Below are 17,331 nucleotides of genomic sequence, written 5' to 3'. Positions count from 1 at the left end.
TCGTATCACGTGGTGTGACGTCGTTGTCGTGACGTCATCGTGTCACGTGGTGTGACGTCGTGTCACGTGATTTGGAGGCGCACAACCACAGCGACGGCGCGAGGTGCGCCCCCGTTTCTCCACTGCCGTGACGTCATCGTGTCACGTGGTGTGACGTCATGTATCACATGATTTGGAGGCGCATAACCACGGTGAAGGGCTGAAGTGGTAGCTAAAGTAGTATGCTTCGCATAAAACACGAATGAGAAGAGAGATGCTCACTCAGGTCGAGGACATCGTCCACCTTGACACAACTCGCCAGGTTGGTGAGCGGCAGCTGGGTTTCCCTCTCGCTGCTCAAGAACAGCGACAGTTCACGGAGCAGGAAGAACACTCGGATGGCCTGCGGAAGTTGAACAGGCGGGGACAATACGTTAGGTGGCTGCAAACTGCGCGGCATAACGACAAAGCGAATGGCAATGCGGACGTAGTCTGTAATATTACCTGACAACAGAAGCAACCACCCAAAAAGGAGGCTAATAAAGGGACAATGAGGAGAAATTGAAGTTGGCTTGTATCGACAGAATACCAGCTCCTGATTACAAAAACGCCACTCATACTGACAACAAAGCTCTTGTAACGTAGAAAAGAGCAAGAACCAAAATACAGGTATCGCCGCCACAGGCCAAACTCGCAAGTACAACCGTCATGACGTCATAGGACAAAGCAGTGTTGCTAGAACCAATGCTTCTAGTAACACTGAAACACGAGAAGCCACGAATCACTGAGGCGCAGCCAATGCATGCGCAAATCTCCTTGACGTCACCAGATGGCGCCACGTGCCCGGCAACTACGCGCGCTCCTGAAGCATCGGGACCAATCAGCGCCTGTTTTCCGGCGGTAGGCGGGCTCCCAGTATTCCGCTAGCGGTAACAAGGTACACGGTATGCTAAAGGTGTCTATTTGCGAGAACTTCGTTGACGACTTCGAGAACGAGATCCATCGTAACGCTGGCAAAACGCCAGTGCAAACGTAATCGAAGCGACTGTAGCGACGGCCACAATAACCGATAGATGCCTTCAACGTGCGGCCGGCGGTAGCTTTCTTTTCGGCTGCTGCTAGGCCGCACTGCTGGCCATCAGAAATCACGGAGTCTGCGCTACGTCATGCGCAAGTCATGTTTCACGTCTCTTAGTTCTGTGTCGTCATAGGAGAATCCCAAGTTTGAATCAGAGAGACGGGAAAAACTTTTTCAACTTCGAATCCAAATTTCTTAAAAATACATGCATCTTTCGCTGCCGGCCAAGTGGCAACAAAGCCATGACATGCCGAACTATCGGATTTTACTATAAAAAAAATATTAATAGTGCTCTCCTCAGTGTCCCTTTAAAGGCAAACCACCACCTAATCTTTGCTAATGCATACAAAATGCGGTGCAGAACGCGTTATACTAGTCGAATGTGTTTGGGGAACAATCCAAAAGCGTATTTCAATTGAGGTCCATCTGACCGTCGGCAACAAAAGCGCATGGTTTAAAGTTGCGTCACCAACATTAGTGTTGCCGATGTTTGTTCACTTCAAAAGATGCTTGCTGTATCCTGACGCGATCCAACAATTTTGCGACATTTGTGGAGAGATTAGTGAACATGCTGAACACCGGCCCTGAAGGTCAGGTGTGCATTTTTTACGAGAGGTTAAAAAATGAAGTAAATTTTCAACAACAACAATTAAGAGGCGGGGGTTCATTATGCGAGTAAGTTCATTACGTGGGTGGGTAAGTACGATACTATGCTGGGACGAAAAAGAAAATAAAAATGAAGGTCCTGGCCCATGTCATTTTCAGCACACTTTAAGGGCCAAATTTCATGACAATAACATGATATGCACTCAGATAATCAGTACACAGCCTTGGTATGGCTCCCACATTCCTTTATGGCTCAAATTTCAAGCCTCTCATGTTCTCCTCCTCAGGCCACCAATTTTACATGCCATCTAGAACTCTGCCTAGCATGCCTTTCATAGGGTTTGGGAGATGGCCAGATTATGGAATACTATTGTTTCGAAACATGCTTTGGACTTGCTATTTCATTCCTTGAAATGTATGGAACCCCGCCTCCGAGCATGTCACGCTTCACAAGTTGCCCACAGCGAAGCATTTCAGCTATCACTTTTTCACCTTGGAACAATGGGAACACTGCCACCAGCAACAAGGCCCAAAGCTGAACTCCCAAATGTGCCATGGGGTTCTCCGAATTCAAGCTTATGTCTCTATTTTTGATCTGCACATTCCCTGCTAGTCTATAAACAGCAATGCGCTCATTTTTGGTCCCAGTGCTCGGCCCAGCAAAGAATTTTGCGTACCTCACGGGATATCTTCTCCAGTCCTGTAATGCTACGCTGGCAGATGCTCTTTTTCTAGACTTTTGAAGGCTTTCAACAAGTTTAGCTATAATTTTCTTCTCAAGATTTCATGTCTCTACCCAGATCCTTCAATTACGGTTTGTATTTGAGGATTTCTAACCAACCATCAACCACCTGATTCATTTTTTTTTATTTAAATTTTATTTACAGAATACTGCAGACCCTATAGATGGGTCCAAGCAGGAGGGGCAAAAGCACAAAAAAAAAGAGACGCGGCAGATTACATAGCACAAAACACACATAACAGTAATGGAACATAGTAAAGAACAAGGAAAAAAAAAACAAGTCGGCAATTATCAATAAGTAATTTTGTTAATGGCATCGATGCTGTTTACAACCTCAGGCGAGAGTTCATTCCATTGAGTTATTGTGTGAGGAAAAAATGAGTATTTAAAAGCATTGATTCTAGCGCTGTAAGGTGTTAGTGATTCCGTGTGACGATGTCATGTTAGTCGCATTGTGATCAGTTTAAGAAATAAATCTGGGCTCACGGAGAGTTTGTTATTTCTGAGTAGGAAAAGAAATTTCAATCGTTGAATTTTTCTTCGTGTTTGCAATGTCTGTATGTTGTTTTGTGCCATAAGAGTGGTTGGAGAGTCAGTAGAACGATATTTATTAAAGATGAATCTCACACACTTTCGCTGGATCATTTCCAGTGCCTCAATGTTATGTTTTGTGTAAGGGTCCCAAAAACTATTTCCATTACAGACAGCAAACTTCTGTTATAGGCAGTTTCTCGCACATTGGGATCTTCTGCACTGCTGTTTGCAGCAAACAAATTCATGAACCTTGTTTCAAGGAAGAAAATGCAGTCAAAATTTTGTTGCCTGTGAAGGCTTTTCAAAAGGCAGAGGGGGGGGGAAAGGGGAGAGTGGGGAAGGAGAGAACAGAAGAGGGCAGAGCCAGACCCTTCGCGCCCGCTCCACCTCTCCACAGGGCAGGCGCTTGTGGAACTCCACTCCGGACATGGGGGTGCCCATGGGGGGAAGCAGCAGGTTGGCATCCATCATGAGGTACTCCACGTTGAGCGGCTTCTTCTGCGCACAACACGGAAGAGGCTCAATTCGATTCCTGGCACTGGCGTCAATCAAGGAGAAAGGATGGGGGGGGGTGTCAAAAGATAGCGCTTACACAAGCTCAAGCTTGCCCTCACTGAAAGCAACAAGAACACTTAACAAGCAATTCATGGAAAGTCTATGCAAAAGCACCAAAGTTTGGGCCAGTTGGTATTGATCCATCTTGAAAACATAGCAGCACGAAAAACGAGGACAAAACAGACACAGGTACGACAGGACATATGCTGCACTTCCAACTGAATTTTATCCTGTCATCATGCTTATCTGTCTCTTTGGTGCGCTTTTTCTTTTGTAGCAACGTCTCTGCAACAGCTGACAGTGAATCTGGAGGAAAGCCTGACATGCACAGTCGGTCAGTTTGCAATTGAATACTTTCTAACATTTTATGTGGACATGACTTTTCCAAAGCAGAATTGAGGCAATTCAGGATGGCAACTCAAGTAATTCCATACCTTCATAGAGTGTCTCATAATCTTAAGAAAATTGCAGCAAGATACGATGTAAACGTGCTCTTCTCCGCCCCAAGCAAGCTATCAAAAGTTTGTCCTATGATGGTTAAAAAGAAAAAGCCGATTTGTACTATCAACCACCAACTAGGTTTCACCCGTTGCACCACTAAGGTAGTGTACAGCATTCCGCTCACTTGCAACAGAGTGTACATAGGTCAGACTGGACGTTGTTTTAATGAGAGAGCTAGGGAGCATTACAATCTGGTAAAAGAAGGAAAGAGCGGCCATCTTGCTATCCACTGCCGGGACTGTAAGTGTAAACCCATTTTTCGGAAAACTAAGTTTCTTGGGCATGGAAAGGATCGGATGGAAAGAGAGATTATTGAGGCATATCACATTAGAAAAGCAGGTGGTCAGTGTGTTAGCACCGCTTCCTTGTCTCTTCTTGATAATGAACTGGCGTTTTTGGATCATTGCGATTGATTTCCACGGGGACGATAGTAGCGCTGTACTTAAGCTTTGGTTTCCGCAATAAAATTCAGTTGGAAGTGCAGCATATGTCCTGTCGTACCTGTGTCTATTTTGTCCTCGTTTTTTCGTGCTGCTACGTTTTCAACATGGAAAGTCGCAACAAAAAGCAAAGTGATGAACAATGCATGAACATGAGACATCAGCTACGAATTGATTGAACATTGGCACAGAAGCATAAGGCACCAGCAAATAAGGCTGCGGAAATAAAGGAACGAAAAACAGGACAATCTCCATAAACAAAACCAGAAGCAAACACAAATGATGCCAGCCAACTAACTGGCAATGTCAGAAGACAATTTTCTTTCGTCAGGCATTATCGTAGCATGAAACAATTTGATTACAGTAGACTCACGATAATTCAAACAATTTTCCTTTTTCGTTAACTAGAACAAATTTCAAAGCTCTGGCTGATCGGCCAGGTATACTGTGAATGTTTCAAAGCTGCTTAATTCGCAACACAGTTTCGCCCAATTCACTTAATCCAAACTTCCTTTTCTTGCACCAACGTTCCCGGCATGCAAAAGAGCGGCGGCCAAGGCCGAATATATCAGGTTCGCTGTGCCCCGTGAACTGAAAATTGGGCCCCTCCAACCAGTTAACTTGGACACAGTCCGAAAGGGGGCCGTATCAAAGTCCGATCGGCACTATGTGGTTTTGTTTCTAAGTTTTGCAACCAGTTTGCGGTGATAGTGACTATCGGCCGCAGGTCAACAAACCAAGCCCAGTTGAGCACCATTTTGATGCTGATTGGCATGTCACTGGTCTGTTTCTAAGTTTTGCAACCAGTTTGTGGTGATAGTGACTATCGGCCGCAGGTCAACAAACCAAGCCCAGTTGAGCACCATTTTGATGCTGATTGGCATGTCACTGGTCTTTTTTTTTTTTTTCTTTATAAGGCACCTCGCCACTACATGCAAATATGTGTTCCCCTCATTTCCATGGCTGACCTAGCTCCACGTGCAAAATGCGATTGTGACAGCACTATTAGGAGAAGTGCCACTCGTAGGTGTGCGGCATACAGTTCGACATATCGAATGTTCCTATGAACTTGAGTTCAATAAACGCGGACAGTGGGGCTATACTTTTGCGCAGGATTTCCCTGGCGATGCTGACTCTGTGCAATCATCATCATCAGCCTGACCACCCCCACTGCAGGGCAAAGGCTTCTCCCATGTCTCTGAAATTAACTCTGTCCTTTGCCAGTTGCGGCCACCGTATCCAAAAAACTTTCCAATCTCATCCATTCACCTAACTCTCTGCCGCCCCAATTAAGCAAACAAGGGAAGGGGATGAGGGGCTCGTTATAAATATGAAAGAAGCCAACAGCCACAGAAACCAAGGGGCACAGGGGATTTTTTTTTTAAATTATTTATTTATTTTGTGGTGTTGATCAATTTAGAATATTACTCAATATGTTATCGCTTAAAGCTAATTGATTGGAAAAGCAGAAGAAAAAACAACCACATGCCGCCGGTGGGATCTGAACCCACGACCTCCGAATTACGCGTCCGGTGCTCTACCTCTGAGCTACGGCGACGGCTGTCAATTCTTCTGCCTTCGGGGGTATTTATGTTTACAAGTAACCTAACCTTGAGAGTGTTCATCAGCGCGGAACGTCCTGAGTTACCGCAGGTGTGACGTGGAACGTCATCGAACGGAGAGGGTGGAAGCTGCGTGAGAACCCTCTTATGCCTCCTATGGCGTCAAGGCTACCAGAACCGAGGCCCTCGCTAAGCAATTAAGCAAACAAGAGAAGGGGATGAGGGGCTCGTTATAAATATGAAAGAAGCCAACAGCCACAGAAACCAACCTTAATTCTCTTGGAGTCCACTCCGTCACCCTTAAGGACCAGCGGTTATCTTGCCTTCGCATTACACGCCCTGCCCAAGACCACTTCTTCCTCTTGATTTCAACCAGAATGTCATTAACCTGCGTTTGTTCCCTCACCCACTTTGTCCGCTTCTGATCACTTAACGCTCCACCTATCATTTTTCTTTCCATAGTTCGCTGCGTTGTCTTTAACTTAAGCTGAACCCTCTTTGTTAGCCTCCACGTTTCTACCCCATAGGTGAGAATGTGTGATATAAACAATAATTCGATAATATCAGAGTTGATACATCTGGGATTGAGTGTACACTGAAACCAGCATGGATTCAGGCAAGCAGAGCACAAAAGAAAAAATACTGCAATGCATTACCTTCATTTCTTGGTACTCGTCTTCGAACATGTCGAGAAAGATCTCCTCACTCTGTTGGCCATCGGCAGCACATGCAACGAAGAAAAACAAAAGCAAATACCATGTAGACTGCGTTTTAAAGGAAGTCCCATAACACTAATTTTTTTCACAAGAACCTGTACACATTCGACTTGAAGATTTTGTCACAGTCAGCAAAAGGCACTCACTAACTACAGCCACAGTTATTATACAAGCCCGGTCATCCACTACAAATCAGTCGTTCCACTTTTGAAAATTGAAAATTGGTTTTTGAAGAAAGGAAATGACGCAGTAACTGTCTCACATATATCCGTGGATTCGTCTTTTTTTTTTTGTCTCTTCTGGCTTACCAAAGCTCCGTTTCTCAGTGGAAGCGGCCCCTCTATCAATACAGCAAGGTAATCAGCACCCAGAAATGTTCTACTGTTATTTCACGGTTTTATGTTGAATTTTTGTAACCGAGGGGCCCCACAACTTAGCACGGAAGTTTTCAGAGGCGTGCTTAAATTAAACAAACCCAGTACATCAGTGGTGATCCTTGAAGATACAAAATGACTACAAGTAGTCAAGAACTGGTAAGAATGAAAAGAACAAAAAAGGTGTACGAATTGGCATAGTTAAATTGTTAAAATGGGTGACGTGGGCGGCTAGCGTGTTGGACGAGCATTTAGTCGACATACAGGCAGATTTGGATTTGGCCTTCGTTGCATCCCCCATTCTAATACTGCTGTCACACGGGCACTTTCGATCGCGATCGGTCTCGAGCGCGGTTGAAGTTTCAAGTGCGATCGAGATGGACAGCTGCTACACGTATCCACTCGATCGCGATCAACTAGTTGAAATGCTACATACGAGATGGCACTGCTTGTACTATCATCATCACCATTGATTTTTTAATAAATTTATAGTAACAATAGTTAATAAAACTTTCTTGTGAAAATATCAAACTGTGAGCAGAAAAAGCACCTTAATTACTTTCTGCTGCAACCAGCAGTGGACTCGATAGCGAACAGCAGCAAAACAACGCTCGGTGCACGCGTGAACGGTAGCGCCATCTAGTGACAAGGCGCCAAAGCACATCAACGCTGTGATGAAGAAGTTTTCTTCCGTAATTACTGGTAGCTAGGGTCAGTGCATTGCAAGCCTTTTTTTCGTTCCAAGAAGAAAAACTGCAAATAGTAGAAAATGTAACAACTGACTAAAAGCAAGACAACTGCTTCGCCAGGTGTCGCTCTTGCGAGGTAAACACACTGCATTTAGTTAGGCCTAAGAGTTTGAAAATCGCCAAATTATCTGAAAAACAGGGGCTAGTTGTCGCTTAAATCTCTACACGTGGGCGAGAGTGTGCGAAATAAAAGCGAACCGCTACCATTTGAGTGAGCTATCGCGTCGAAGAATCCAGCGGTGGCATGTATTTATTCCGAAGCGGGCGAGCAGGGCGCCGCCATCTTGTCAACGCATCCCCTCGATCGTGCTCCATGCGCTCGAGCAGGATCGCGGTCGATCGTGATTGAATTTGCCGTGTAGCAACGCCGGATCTGCATCGAGTTCGATTTCGATCGACTCGATCGCGATCGAAAGTGCCCGTGTGCCCCCCTTCTAAGAGGAGCCCTCGCACCTTGTAGAAGTTCCGGAGCAGGAGCGTGCTCTCCTCCTTGGCCTGCTCCAGACCGGCCAGGTGGTGGTCCTGCAGGCACGACTGGCCGTCCACGGTCGCCAGCTGCCGGAGGAGCAGCAGCGACATCTCCAGTGTTGCCAGCCGCACCTTGCTCCCTGCCGGATAAAAAGGAGCGCCGTGGGGACAGGTTTACAAGCCACTCGGAATTTTCAAAAACCGTGCAAGGAGAAATAAGGACAGCCGCAGACTTCCAAGTATCTCATGGAATGAAGCAAGGCATGCTGTAAGTGCAGCAATCACCTAGCAGGCTTATTGAGGCAAGCGTTGGCAGCTTACAGAAACTGAGCCACTATGGTGGGTCTTAAAGGGTAACTGCAGCACTTTTTCGAGAATTTCGCGATATTCAAGGATTCAAATCTATATAGGCTGTAGGTAAAGCATGCCAAGTGCTTTAGCACTAGCATTTAAAATGGTGACATAACTGACGACTGAATTCTGTGCTTCTCTTCAATGCACCAGAGGAGTGCAGGGAAATTCAGCGTGACGTCACCGAAAGTACGATTTCAAATTGCCGCTGTCGTCAGCCACACCCTGCCCCGACTTATTAGACACTGCCAAACTACTCTCGGCAGAATTTGCCTTCAGTGGCGTTGGTTTTTTCCTTCGAAGCAGGCATTTGTGCGTTGGAAATGTATCGATACCTTCGATGACGTCATCATGCGCCCCCCACTTGGCGTTGTGCGCTGCAGAGAAGCTTGAGGGGCGTCCGGATTTTAATCGGCGATTATTTCACTATTTCAAGTGCTAGCCCAAAAAGACTTCGTTGCTTTACCTGCAAGTTTCACACATTCGACCCTCTTAAGCTCATTGATATCTAAAACCTATGCAGTTTCTCTTTAAAGCTTTATAAGAACAGCTAACTGGGAGTAAAAAATTCACACTGCAGCAGCAACCTCACTGCAGAGGCATTCTTTGAGGAAGGGTTCAGATGAACTAGTATTACATAAATAAACAGGGTCCACAAGAGACAAGTCAGTCAGAAATGAAAGCTGCATGCAGCGGAATTCCACAAAGGCTAAAAAAAAAAAGGCAAGAACACCACAGACACACACACTCACCATATTTACAGCTCAAGGTGATGATCTGGATCAGCTTGTCCATAAGGGCAACGTTGTACCAATGTTTTGTCTGCAGATTATAGACGGGCAATAAGTTGAAGGACGCAACTAACAACACTCAGTTCCCATGCATACCTCTGGATTCAGCGAAGGCATGAGAACCGTGTCTAGAAGTTCCCGATTGATGCCTGTTAGAAGAAAAACAAAATGTTAACAGTTATCTCTCCTGTGGTAAGCCGCTGCAATGAAGAAATAGAAGCGAATACATCCGCCAATATGCTTAATATCAGATACTGCACAGCCTTTTGCTATGCAAGATGAGGAGGGAAACCCCCAAAATGCAATGAGAAACGTTTGCCAAAGATTCCACCAGAATTTTGCCATCCTTCAAGTGTGTTTATCTTTAAGGGGGTCGTAACAAAACCTTGTTTCCACCTTTTTCAAATGACTGCTCTGCTCCACTGGTTAAAAAGAAACCTCTAGCTCCTACTGTGCATGTGCTGTTTATGTTAGCGACAGGCACATGTGACACATGCCAGCAACTGTCAAACACATGCATGCCACTTAGCAGGCACAGATGGCACCTTGTGGGACCAGGTCGCGCCTGGCGTGCATGTTTGTTTTCAACCAGTAGCAGACAAATTTCCGCCATTCCCCAGGAACCACCACATCTTGTGAAAAAGGGGGATTGTAACCTAAGAGCAGACCTCAAGGTTTACAATGAGTACCAGCAACAAAAAAAGTATGCCGAAAAATAATTGGGGAAGGGTTCATTAATGTTTAAACAATTAGAAACATAAGGAATAAGAAATGAACTTCTTTTATGCATCCTTAGTTTTCTTCGCCACTATTTGAAAAGTTAATAACTAAATTCACTACCAGCAATAAAGCATACATTCTTCTATATCCTCTTCATGAATGCTTAGGGTGAGTTTTTGATCATTTCAGTATGGCAAACATGCCCAAGTAGAAATGCAGCAGAAAACCAGGGCCCTCGTTGCAGAATGCAAACTACTGTAGGAAGGCAGACACAGACGACAAAAAAGCCCCCCCCCCCCCCTCCCTCCCTCTATCTTCCCCGCCCCCCCCCCCACAAAAAAAAAACAACAACAAAGTTTACTACTTAGGCAGAAGGACCTGTCCTCTTCCAATATCATACAGCTGTATGTTACTTCTTGAAGGCTGGTCTATCAGTTGAAATACAAAAGTACATGTGACCTTCTTTTATCACATAACATTAGTTTCCTGTAAGTACCACTGTTATAGAGTGGAATCCTGCTAGTTCAAATTTTCCTTATTCAAGCTCCCTGTTAATTTAAATTGATGGATCTGGTTTAATGAATATCAAGTGTATCAAAACAGACCTCTAATTCAAATTCTATAGCAGTATCAGAACAGTTACAATCTCCTTCGAGGCTTGGATTATCATAAATGATTGCATTTACATAAACGCAGCACCATGTTAGACACCAAAGTCAATCTCAATACAGGCAATACATGATGTCTTCCCAGACGGCGAAGTTTTATACCATTCACATTCCTGACTGCAAAGCAAGACGCGACAAGAACAGGAACGCACACATCGCCCACATATATATCTTAGTAGAACACAGAAAGATGTTACATTACCCACCAGCTGCATGAATCCACAGAGGGAAAGAGAGGCAGAAGAAGAGCAACATCAGAAGAGAAACAAATTACGCAGGAAGACCGACTGGCACATCGTGTACAAGAACAGTACAGAAGAAAATGAAGACATTACAACAATAACAACACAGAGATGAAGACAAGAGAGACACTAATGACACAAAGACAAAGCAAATGAGGCACATCTACTAATTATCAGGCAGAGCAAAAAGCAAAAGCATCAGCGCTAACGCATAAACAGTAGTAAACAAAAATCTCGCAAAATAGATAACCTTCCAACTGTTCTGCCCATTTGTATGAGAAAACACTCCTGATCAATGTATTGCACTGTCCCATTCGTAATGCTACATTTACCATCTACCTTCATCGCCCGAGAACAGAGCCCACAGTAGTAACCAAGTTCAGGCTGTCTCAAATCACTCGAACAAGAAGGCCTGTCTCAAATCACTCGAACAAGAAGGCTACAGGCCTGTCCGAATGTTTTAAGACTACTCAGCGGTGGGTGCAAACACAGGACTAAGACCTTCACAGTCTGCATGAAGGACTCTGAAGGCTTTGGCAAAATTTACTGGTTAGATGCCAGGACTGTCGGTGAACAATGAAAAACCCTAACAGAGTTGATAGTGGAGTCAACACTGAGTGTCAAATTCGGTTTGGGTTCCGCCGTGGTGGCTCAGTGGTTATGGTGCTCGACTGCTGACCCGAGAGACGCGGGTTCGATCCCGGCCGCGGCGGTTGAATTTCTATGTAATAAGGGAGTAATTACTCATTGGCATCCACCCGAGCGCAGCCATACGGCTACAAAGGAAAGCTATACAGCTTTCTCAGAAACTTCGTAGTTAAAGAAAAATTCGTCCTGGTCCGGGGTTCGAACCCGGGACCACCGCTACACCGGAGCAGTCGCTCTACCAATTGAGCTAACCAGGACGGCAAGCTTATGGTAGGGCGAGATCGAATTGATCAATAACTTGAAGTGGGAACAGTGTTGGTCAAATGTTTAGGGGAATCCCCCAAGCTGGAGTAGATTTTGTAATAAGGGAGTAATTACTCATTGGCATCCACCCGAGCGCAGCCATACGGCTATGGAGGCGAAATTCTAGAGGCCTGTGTACTGTGCGATGTCAGTGCATGTTAAAGAACCCCGGGTGGTCGAAATTTCCGGAGCCCTTCACTACGGCGTCCCTCATAGCCCGAGTCGCTTTGGGACGTTCAACCCCATAAACCAAACCAAACCAAACCTCAAATTCGATTATGCATTGTTTTTAGCTTTGCAGCTCTGGGGAGCTGTTCAGACACCCCCTGGAGCAGACTGACCTGGATTGTGGCCCAGTGCGTAGAGTAGACACAGCGCGAACAATGCTGGGTGGTCGTTTTCGCTGCAGTCCAGGGCATTCAAGATGGCAGCCAGGAAGGGCCTTGAAAATGAAACGGGAGGAACCGAGAGAACACATCATGCCATCAGAGCAACTTATCCCGCACCACAGATGCGTCAAATAATCACACACAGTATGAAGATGGTGCTTTACAACAATGATGATACAGGCAACCGTGTGAAAAATGCAGGCTGGTCAATGTTCACCGAGGAATAACAGCCACTTAGTTCGTAACAAGTTATTTCCTACAGAATACCCAGTCACCAGCACCCTTCCTATGTGAAACCCAGCATTGAATTTCTAATTCATGTCAGGACACCTCAAGTACCTGCAGACACCATGAGAAAACTTATGCTGCCTGTGACGTGACCTGTGCTACTGAAAAGCTATTTACACTCCAGCCGAAAGGCATACCCCTAAGGCCCCTAATTTTCTTCCGGCGGACAATTTTAAATTCTGCGAATTGAGAACAAAGAATCTGCATATTCCATGGGAAGCCTCCCATGCGTTAAAGGGACTATGAAATAAATTTATCGAGATTATGTAAAGACAGGCAATCCATCACTCGTCACCCCAGCGCAAGAATTTTTGAGCTAGCATCAATAACAACGAAGTTATAGACGATTAAAAATCACGCTCCTCCTCTCCCCCCTCAACTCGTACGCGCGGGGCACCATAAAAAAATAAAGAAAACAGCTCCGGGACTGGGCTCCGCCCATGAATACGTCATTCGCTGACGTTCGGTTTACGACTTCCGGTTGTCCCACTCCCGAGGAGCAGCGTGCGTCGGCAGCGTCTCTCCGGTCTCTGCGCTTTCTTGGCTCCCGAACTCGCGACAGAAAGAGGCGGCAGAGGTAAATTGAAAACATATGCGCGAAGGCAATGTCCTGGCTCGCGCCTGCCCGAGGGGGGCGCGCAGCGGCTCGAGCAGACGATTTTCACCGCTACCGGAAGTGTGCTCGTGACGTCGTAGCTGCCGCTGCTCAAGCGAATGACAGCGTGTGGTGGCCTGCCGACGTCATGGGACTAGTGACGTCTGTTTTCCCGATTTTGGTTCCAAAATGGCTCCCTACGAAGACACCAAACGGCCCGCGAATTTTAAAAAACACGATTTTTAAAAATTCATAATAAATTGCCGGCTCAGTTCCGAAGACTCATACTTGGTGTCAATGCTTCTGAGCATCACTTCTAACATTTACAAGCGGCTTTTAATTCTTTGCATGGTCCCTTTAATGCCTGTGGCCTCACCTGCAGCAGCGACCACTATGCCACAACTTCCTGCCTTGCTGCTTTGTGTTCTGTGCTGCACAGTTCAGCTTTCATGGCCTTCATTCTTTCTCAATGGCATGTACTACCCTTCTCCCAGATTTCCAGCAACCCTTTTTCTCCAGTGCATGGCACGCACTTCGCCTCGACGGTCAGGGTCATCAAGAAGTTGGCATTTTCTTGCATCTCACAAGCCTAGTGGGTGCTTGCTGTGGGTATCTCAAAGAACAGCGGAAAAAAACTGGCTCTATATTTGTAGTTTGGCTCCAAATAAAGCGCGAGATGTTTTTTGAAGCACACTATTCAGAGGAAAAAAAAAGTATTACGTTTGCACAAACATGGTAACACTGCTTTCGACAGATGCCAGTGCTGTGCCTCTTCATAAAGAAAAGTGTGCGACTGCATTACTACAGATTCATAGAACTCCACATGCTAGCTTGCTTGAACGGATAGGGTAGGAAGCACATCACGGCATCGGCAGAGCTTCTTTCGTTAGCAGATTTTAGGTTTCTAGAAAATTCATACATTTAATTTATTCCCAATCCATTCCTTGTAACATTCCAACTGTTGTCCATGAACACAACAGTTTCAAAAAAAAAAAAGAAGTGGCTGCTAATATGCAGTTCCGTGAAATCGCAGGCAACTAAGGGCCTAAGGCATACCTAGCAAAGCAACAAAACATGAAACAGGTTTACGTTTGCAACTGAAGTCCTCCGAGTCCAAGGGTCAAGTTATTCAACGCCTACTGGTATGCACCAAAATAAATTCCACAACAAATGTTCACTGGTGGACAATACTATTTTCTCTCCAGTCTCTTAAAAGCATCCGCTGGACAGACTTGCATATCTTTAGAACAAAGTACACATTACAATTTCCTCTGTACCCTCACTAACTCTCATTCTTAGAAGTTAAGCATCATTCTTCGCAACCTGCTCCCTCATCTTACCGAACTTCGCATGCTGAAAGCACACTTCGCGAGCTGCTTTCCGTCTCTGAGCAAACTTATTTTTCGTGGAAGATGCACCACTTACCGCTCACAAAGCCAGCCTTGGCTAAACTGCTCCATGGCAGCCATGTTGAGCCTCTGTGCAACTTGAGCCTTCTGTTCATCGGTGATGTTGAGGCCACCGTCGGGAATGTAGGCGGGATTCACCTCGCCTGCAGAACAGCATTCACATTCACGGCAGTCAGAAGGGCTGTCTGACAGCGTGACAAAGAGAGAGACGGGCGTCTTCTACACTGTAGAAGACACCAAGCCCAGTGCACCTGTGATGCACAGGGCCTAATGTATCACAGGTGCACTTGGCATGCTGTTTCTACCAGCACGACAGACACGACAGGCACAACAGACGACAGGCACAACAGACGACAGGCACAACAGACGACAGGCACAACAGACGACCGGCACAACAGACGACCGGCACAACAGACGACCGGCACGACAGACGACCGGCACGACAGACGACCGGCACGACAGACGACCGGCACAACAGACGACCAGCACAACAGACGACCGGCACAACAGACGACCGGCACAACAGACGACCGGCACGACAGTTTGCAACAGACGATACATTCTGATTGACAGCCAGGGTTCACAGCCACTGACCAGGAGTGTATGTGCATTGAAGGATGTATGCGAACGATGATGCCCATTGTGATTGACGTTTCACTTTCCTTGTGCTTGCCACAATAGCTCCCAGCACATGTGTGTGCACTTTACTAAATCGAAACCGCAAGAAAGGCTGACCACACTAAATCATGAAAAAATATATGTACGAGGTTTCCAGTAAAATTAAGATTGGGAAAAAAAAAACAATGAAACTATTAACACTGCAGATCTGATTAAAATAACATTTGTCCCTATCAGGGTGTGCCTGCATTATTACAAGGCTAACACAAGAATTACGAAACCACCGCAGATCTCGGGCAGTATTTTACGAAAATTTTTCCTCAATTCATTCTCCTGCTCACTTGCCACTCCAGCCTTCTTGGAAGACTGGACTTGAAGTCCAGCCTTCGGCACCAGCACCAGCTGATGACATTGCCTCTTTGGCTGTCAGTCATGAATTCACAACCAGCGATAGCAGGACAAAAGAATCAATCAGGCAAAGAACCGTTACAAAACACTGATTCTGCGTTATCTTGGTAGGGAAAGTGCTTCAGCGATAACGATAACAGCCAGAGATAACAGCCAGAGATAACAGCCAGATAACGGCCAGATAACGGCCAGATAACAGCGAGATAACAGCTAACAGCGATAGATAACAGTGAGAGAGACAGATAATAAAGAGATAAGAGAGACAGACTGGCATGCATGATGGAAACTGCGACCCTTACATGCACAGTCCGTCGACGGCGTCTGCGGATGGTCCCCGTCCTCGGTGTGGCATGGCACTGATTGGCGCAGGCCCTGCGGGTATGGGTTGGTCGGTGTGGTGGTTGACGAGCTGCTGGCATGGGGGTCGCCGCTGCAGCCCTGCTCCTCCGAGCTCAGCATGGCCGCCTCGCTCGCTGCCGCTGCTGCCGCTGACGTCCACGTCTCCAGGCTCTTCTCCAGCGACTCCTCGGGCGCCACAAACTCAGGCTCACTGCCCAGGTCGCTCTGGGAACACGCACGTACACACTGATATCAAAGATTTTAGTCGACAGCAAGATTTTAGTCCATAGAAACAGCGGCACAACTGCCCTACACCATCCCAGTAAAATGCATTTCTTTGAGGCCACAGTGGCAACTCTGAAAAAGTTCATCCTTGCCAGGAAGTGAGACAGGACCCAAAAGATGCAGCCACCATCAACTCCGTCAACACATGTGTCTTGCATGCCTAACATACTGACTTTTTTTTTTGTCTAAACTTTGAACCATCGACATTATTATTTTTTTTACCGGTGAAAAACAGTCTATTCCAATACATCATGCAGCTGGTGAAATTACGCCAGCCATAAACATCATTTCATCACATCAAGGGCAGAGCTGGCATATGCACTGCCAATGCTTCCAGTAGGAAGTAACACTCTATGCTGGCTCTGGTTTGGTTTGGTTTACGGGGCTTAACGCCCCAAAGCGACTAAGGCTATGAGAGACGCCGTAGTGGAGGGCTCCGGAAATTTCGGAGCCCTCCACTCTCTTTCAAACTGCTTGCATATGGTACTGTATCATCCATTTGAAATAAAATCAAGTGCAATCAATTTCTGGGGCGAAGTCTAGTGTAGTGAACATTAAGGATGATACAGCTTGTGTCCAGGCTCAGACACATCCAACATGCAAGAAATGCAGGAAGGTTTGGCGGAACAGAAAATGAAGTCCCAGGGGAAGTCATTTATTACATAGATGCCTTAGAATGGAAGAAAGAAAAGTGAACTTAGCACAAGTGACTGCAGTCTAGAATAAGACTCGCACCTTGTTTGACGCAGAGTCCTCTTTAGGCCGTGAGGAGAACACTTTCATGTCTCGGTTCAGGATGATGTTGGCCAGCTGCCGGACTAACGGCTCATGCGACACTATCAGGAACACCTGCACATGCGTGGCACACGCACCATCAGCAACGCGCATCAACATGTGCATGTGATAGTACCATCACTGCCCCTGCCACACGAGATGAGCATTATAAATCGCTAGCACAGTCTTTTCCTCCAAT

General features: G+C 46.0%; 1 protein-coding gene across 5 annotated transcripts in view; it reads right to left on the bottom strand.

The window, feature by feature from the left end:
* The window catches only part of ema (C-type lectin domain containing ema), a 93,054-nt gene that overhangs the window by 37,495 nt on the left and 38,228 nt on the right, over positions 1-17,331 (bottom strand). For all 5 annotated transcript variants that reach the window (XM_089588397.1, XM_089588399.1, XM_089588398.1 and 2 more), the window contains 10 exons: positions 17,094-17,207; positions 16,034-16,298; positions 14,725-14,851; positions 12,369-12,469; positions 9,543-9,595; positions 9,408-9,477; positions 8,290-8,444; positions 6,654-6,704; positions 3,309-3,437; positions 262-382 (listed from right to left, as the gene is read on the bottom strand). In XM_089588397.1, coding sequence (XP_089444523.1) covers positions 262-382; positions 3,309-3,437; positions 6,654-6,704; positions 8,290-8,444; positions 9,408-9,477; positions 9,543-9,595; positions 12,369-12,469; positions 14,725-14,851; positions 16,034-16,298; positions 17,094-17,207 — 1,186 coding nt within the window. The remainder of the gene's footprint in view (positions 1-261; positions 383-3,308; positions 3,438-6,653; positions 6,705-8,289; positions 8,445-9,407; positions 9,478-9,542; positions 9,596-12,368; positions 12,470-14,724; positions 14,852-16,033; positions 16,299-17,093; positions 17,208-17,331) is intronic.

Source organism: Amblyomma mixtum, chromosome 4, assembly GCF_055824585.1.
Source record: "Amblyomma mixtum isolate Tamu chromosome 4, ASM5582458v1, whole genome shotgun sequence".
Taxonomy (NCBI): Eukaryota; Metazoa; Arthropoda; class Arachnida; order Ixodida; family Ixodidae; genus Amblyomma; species Amblyomma mixtum.
The sequence above is the reverse complement of the archived record's forward strand: the minus strand, read 5'-3'. Positions and strand labels throughout refer to the sequence as shown.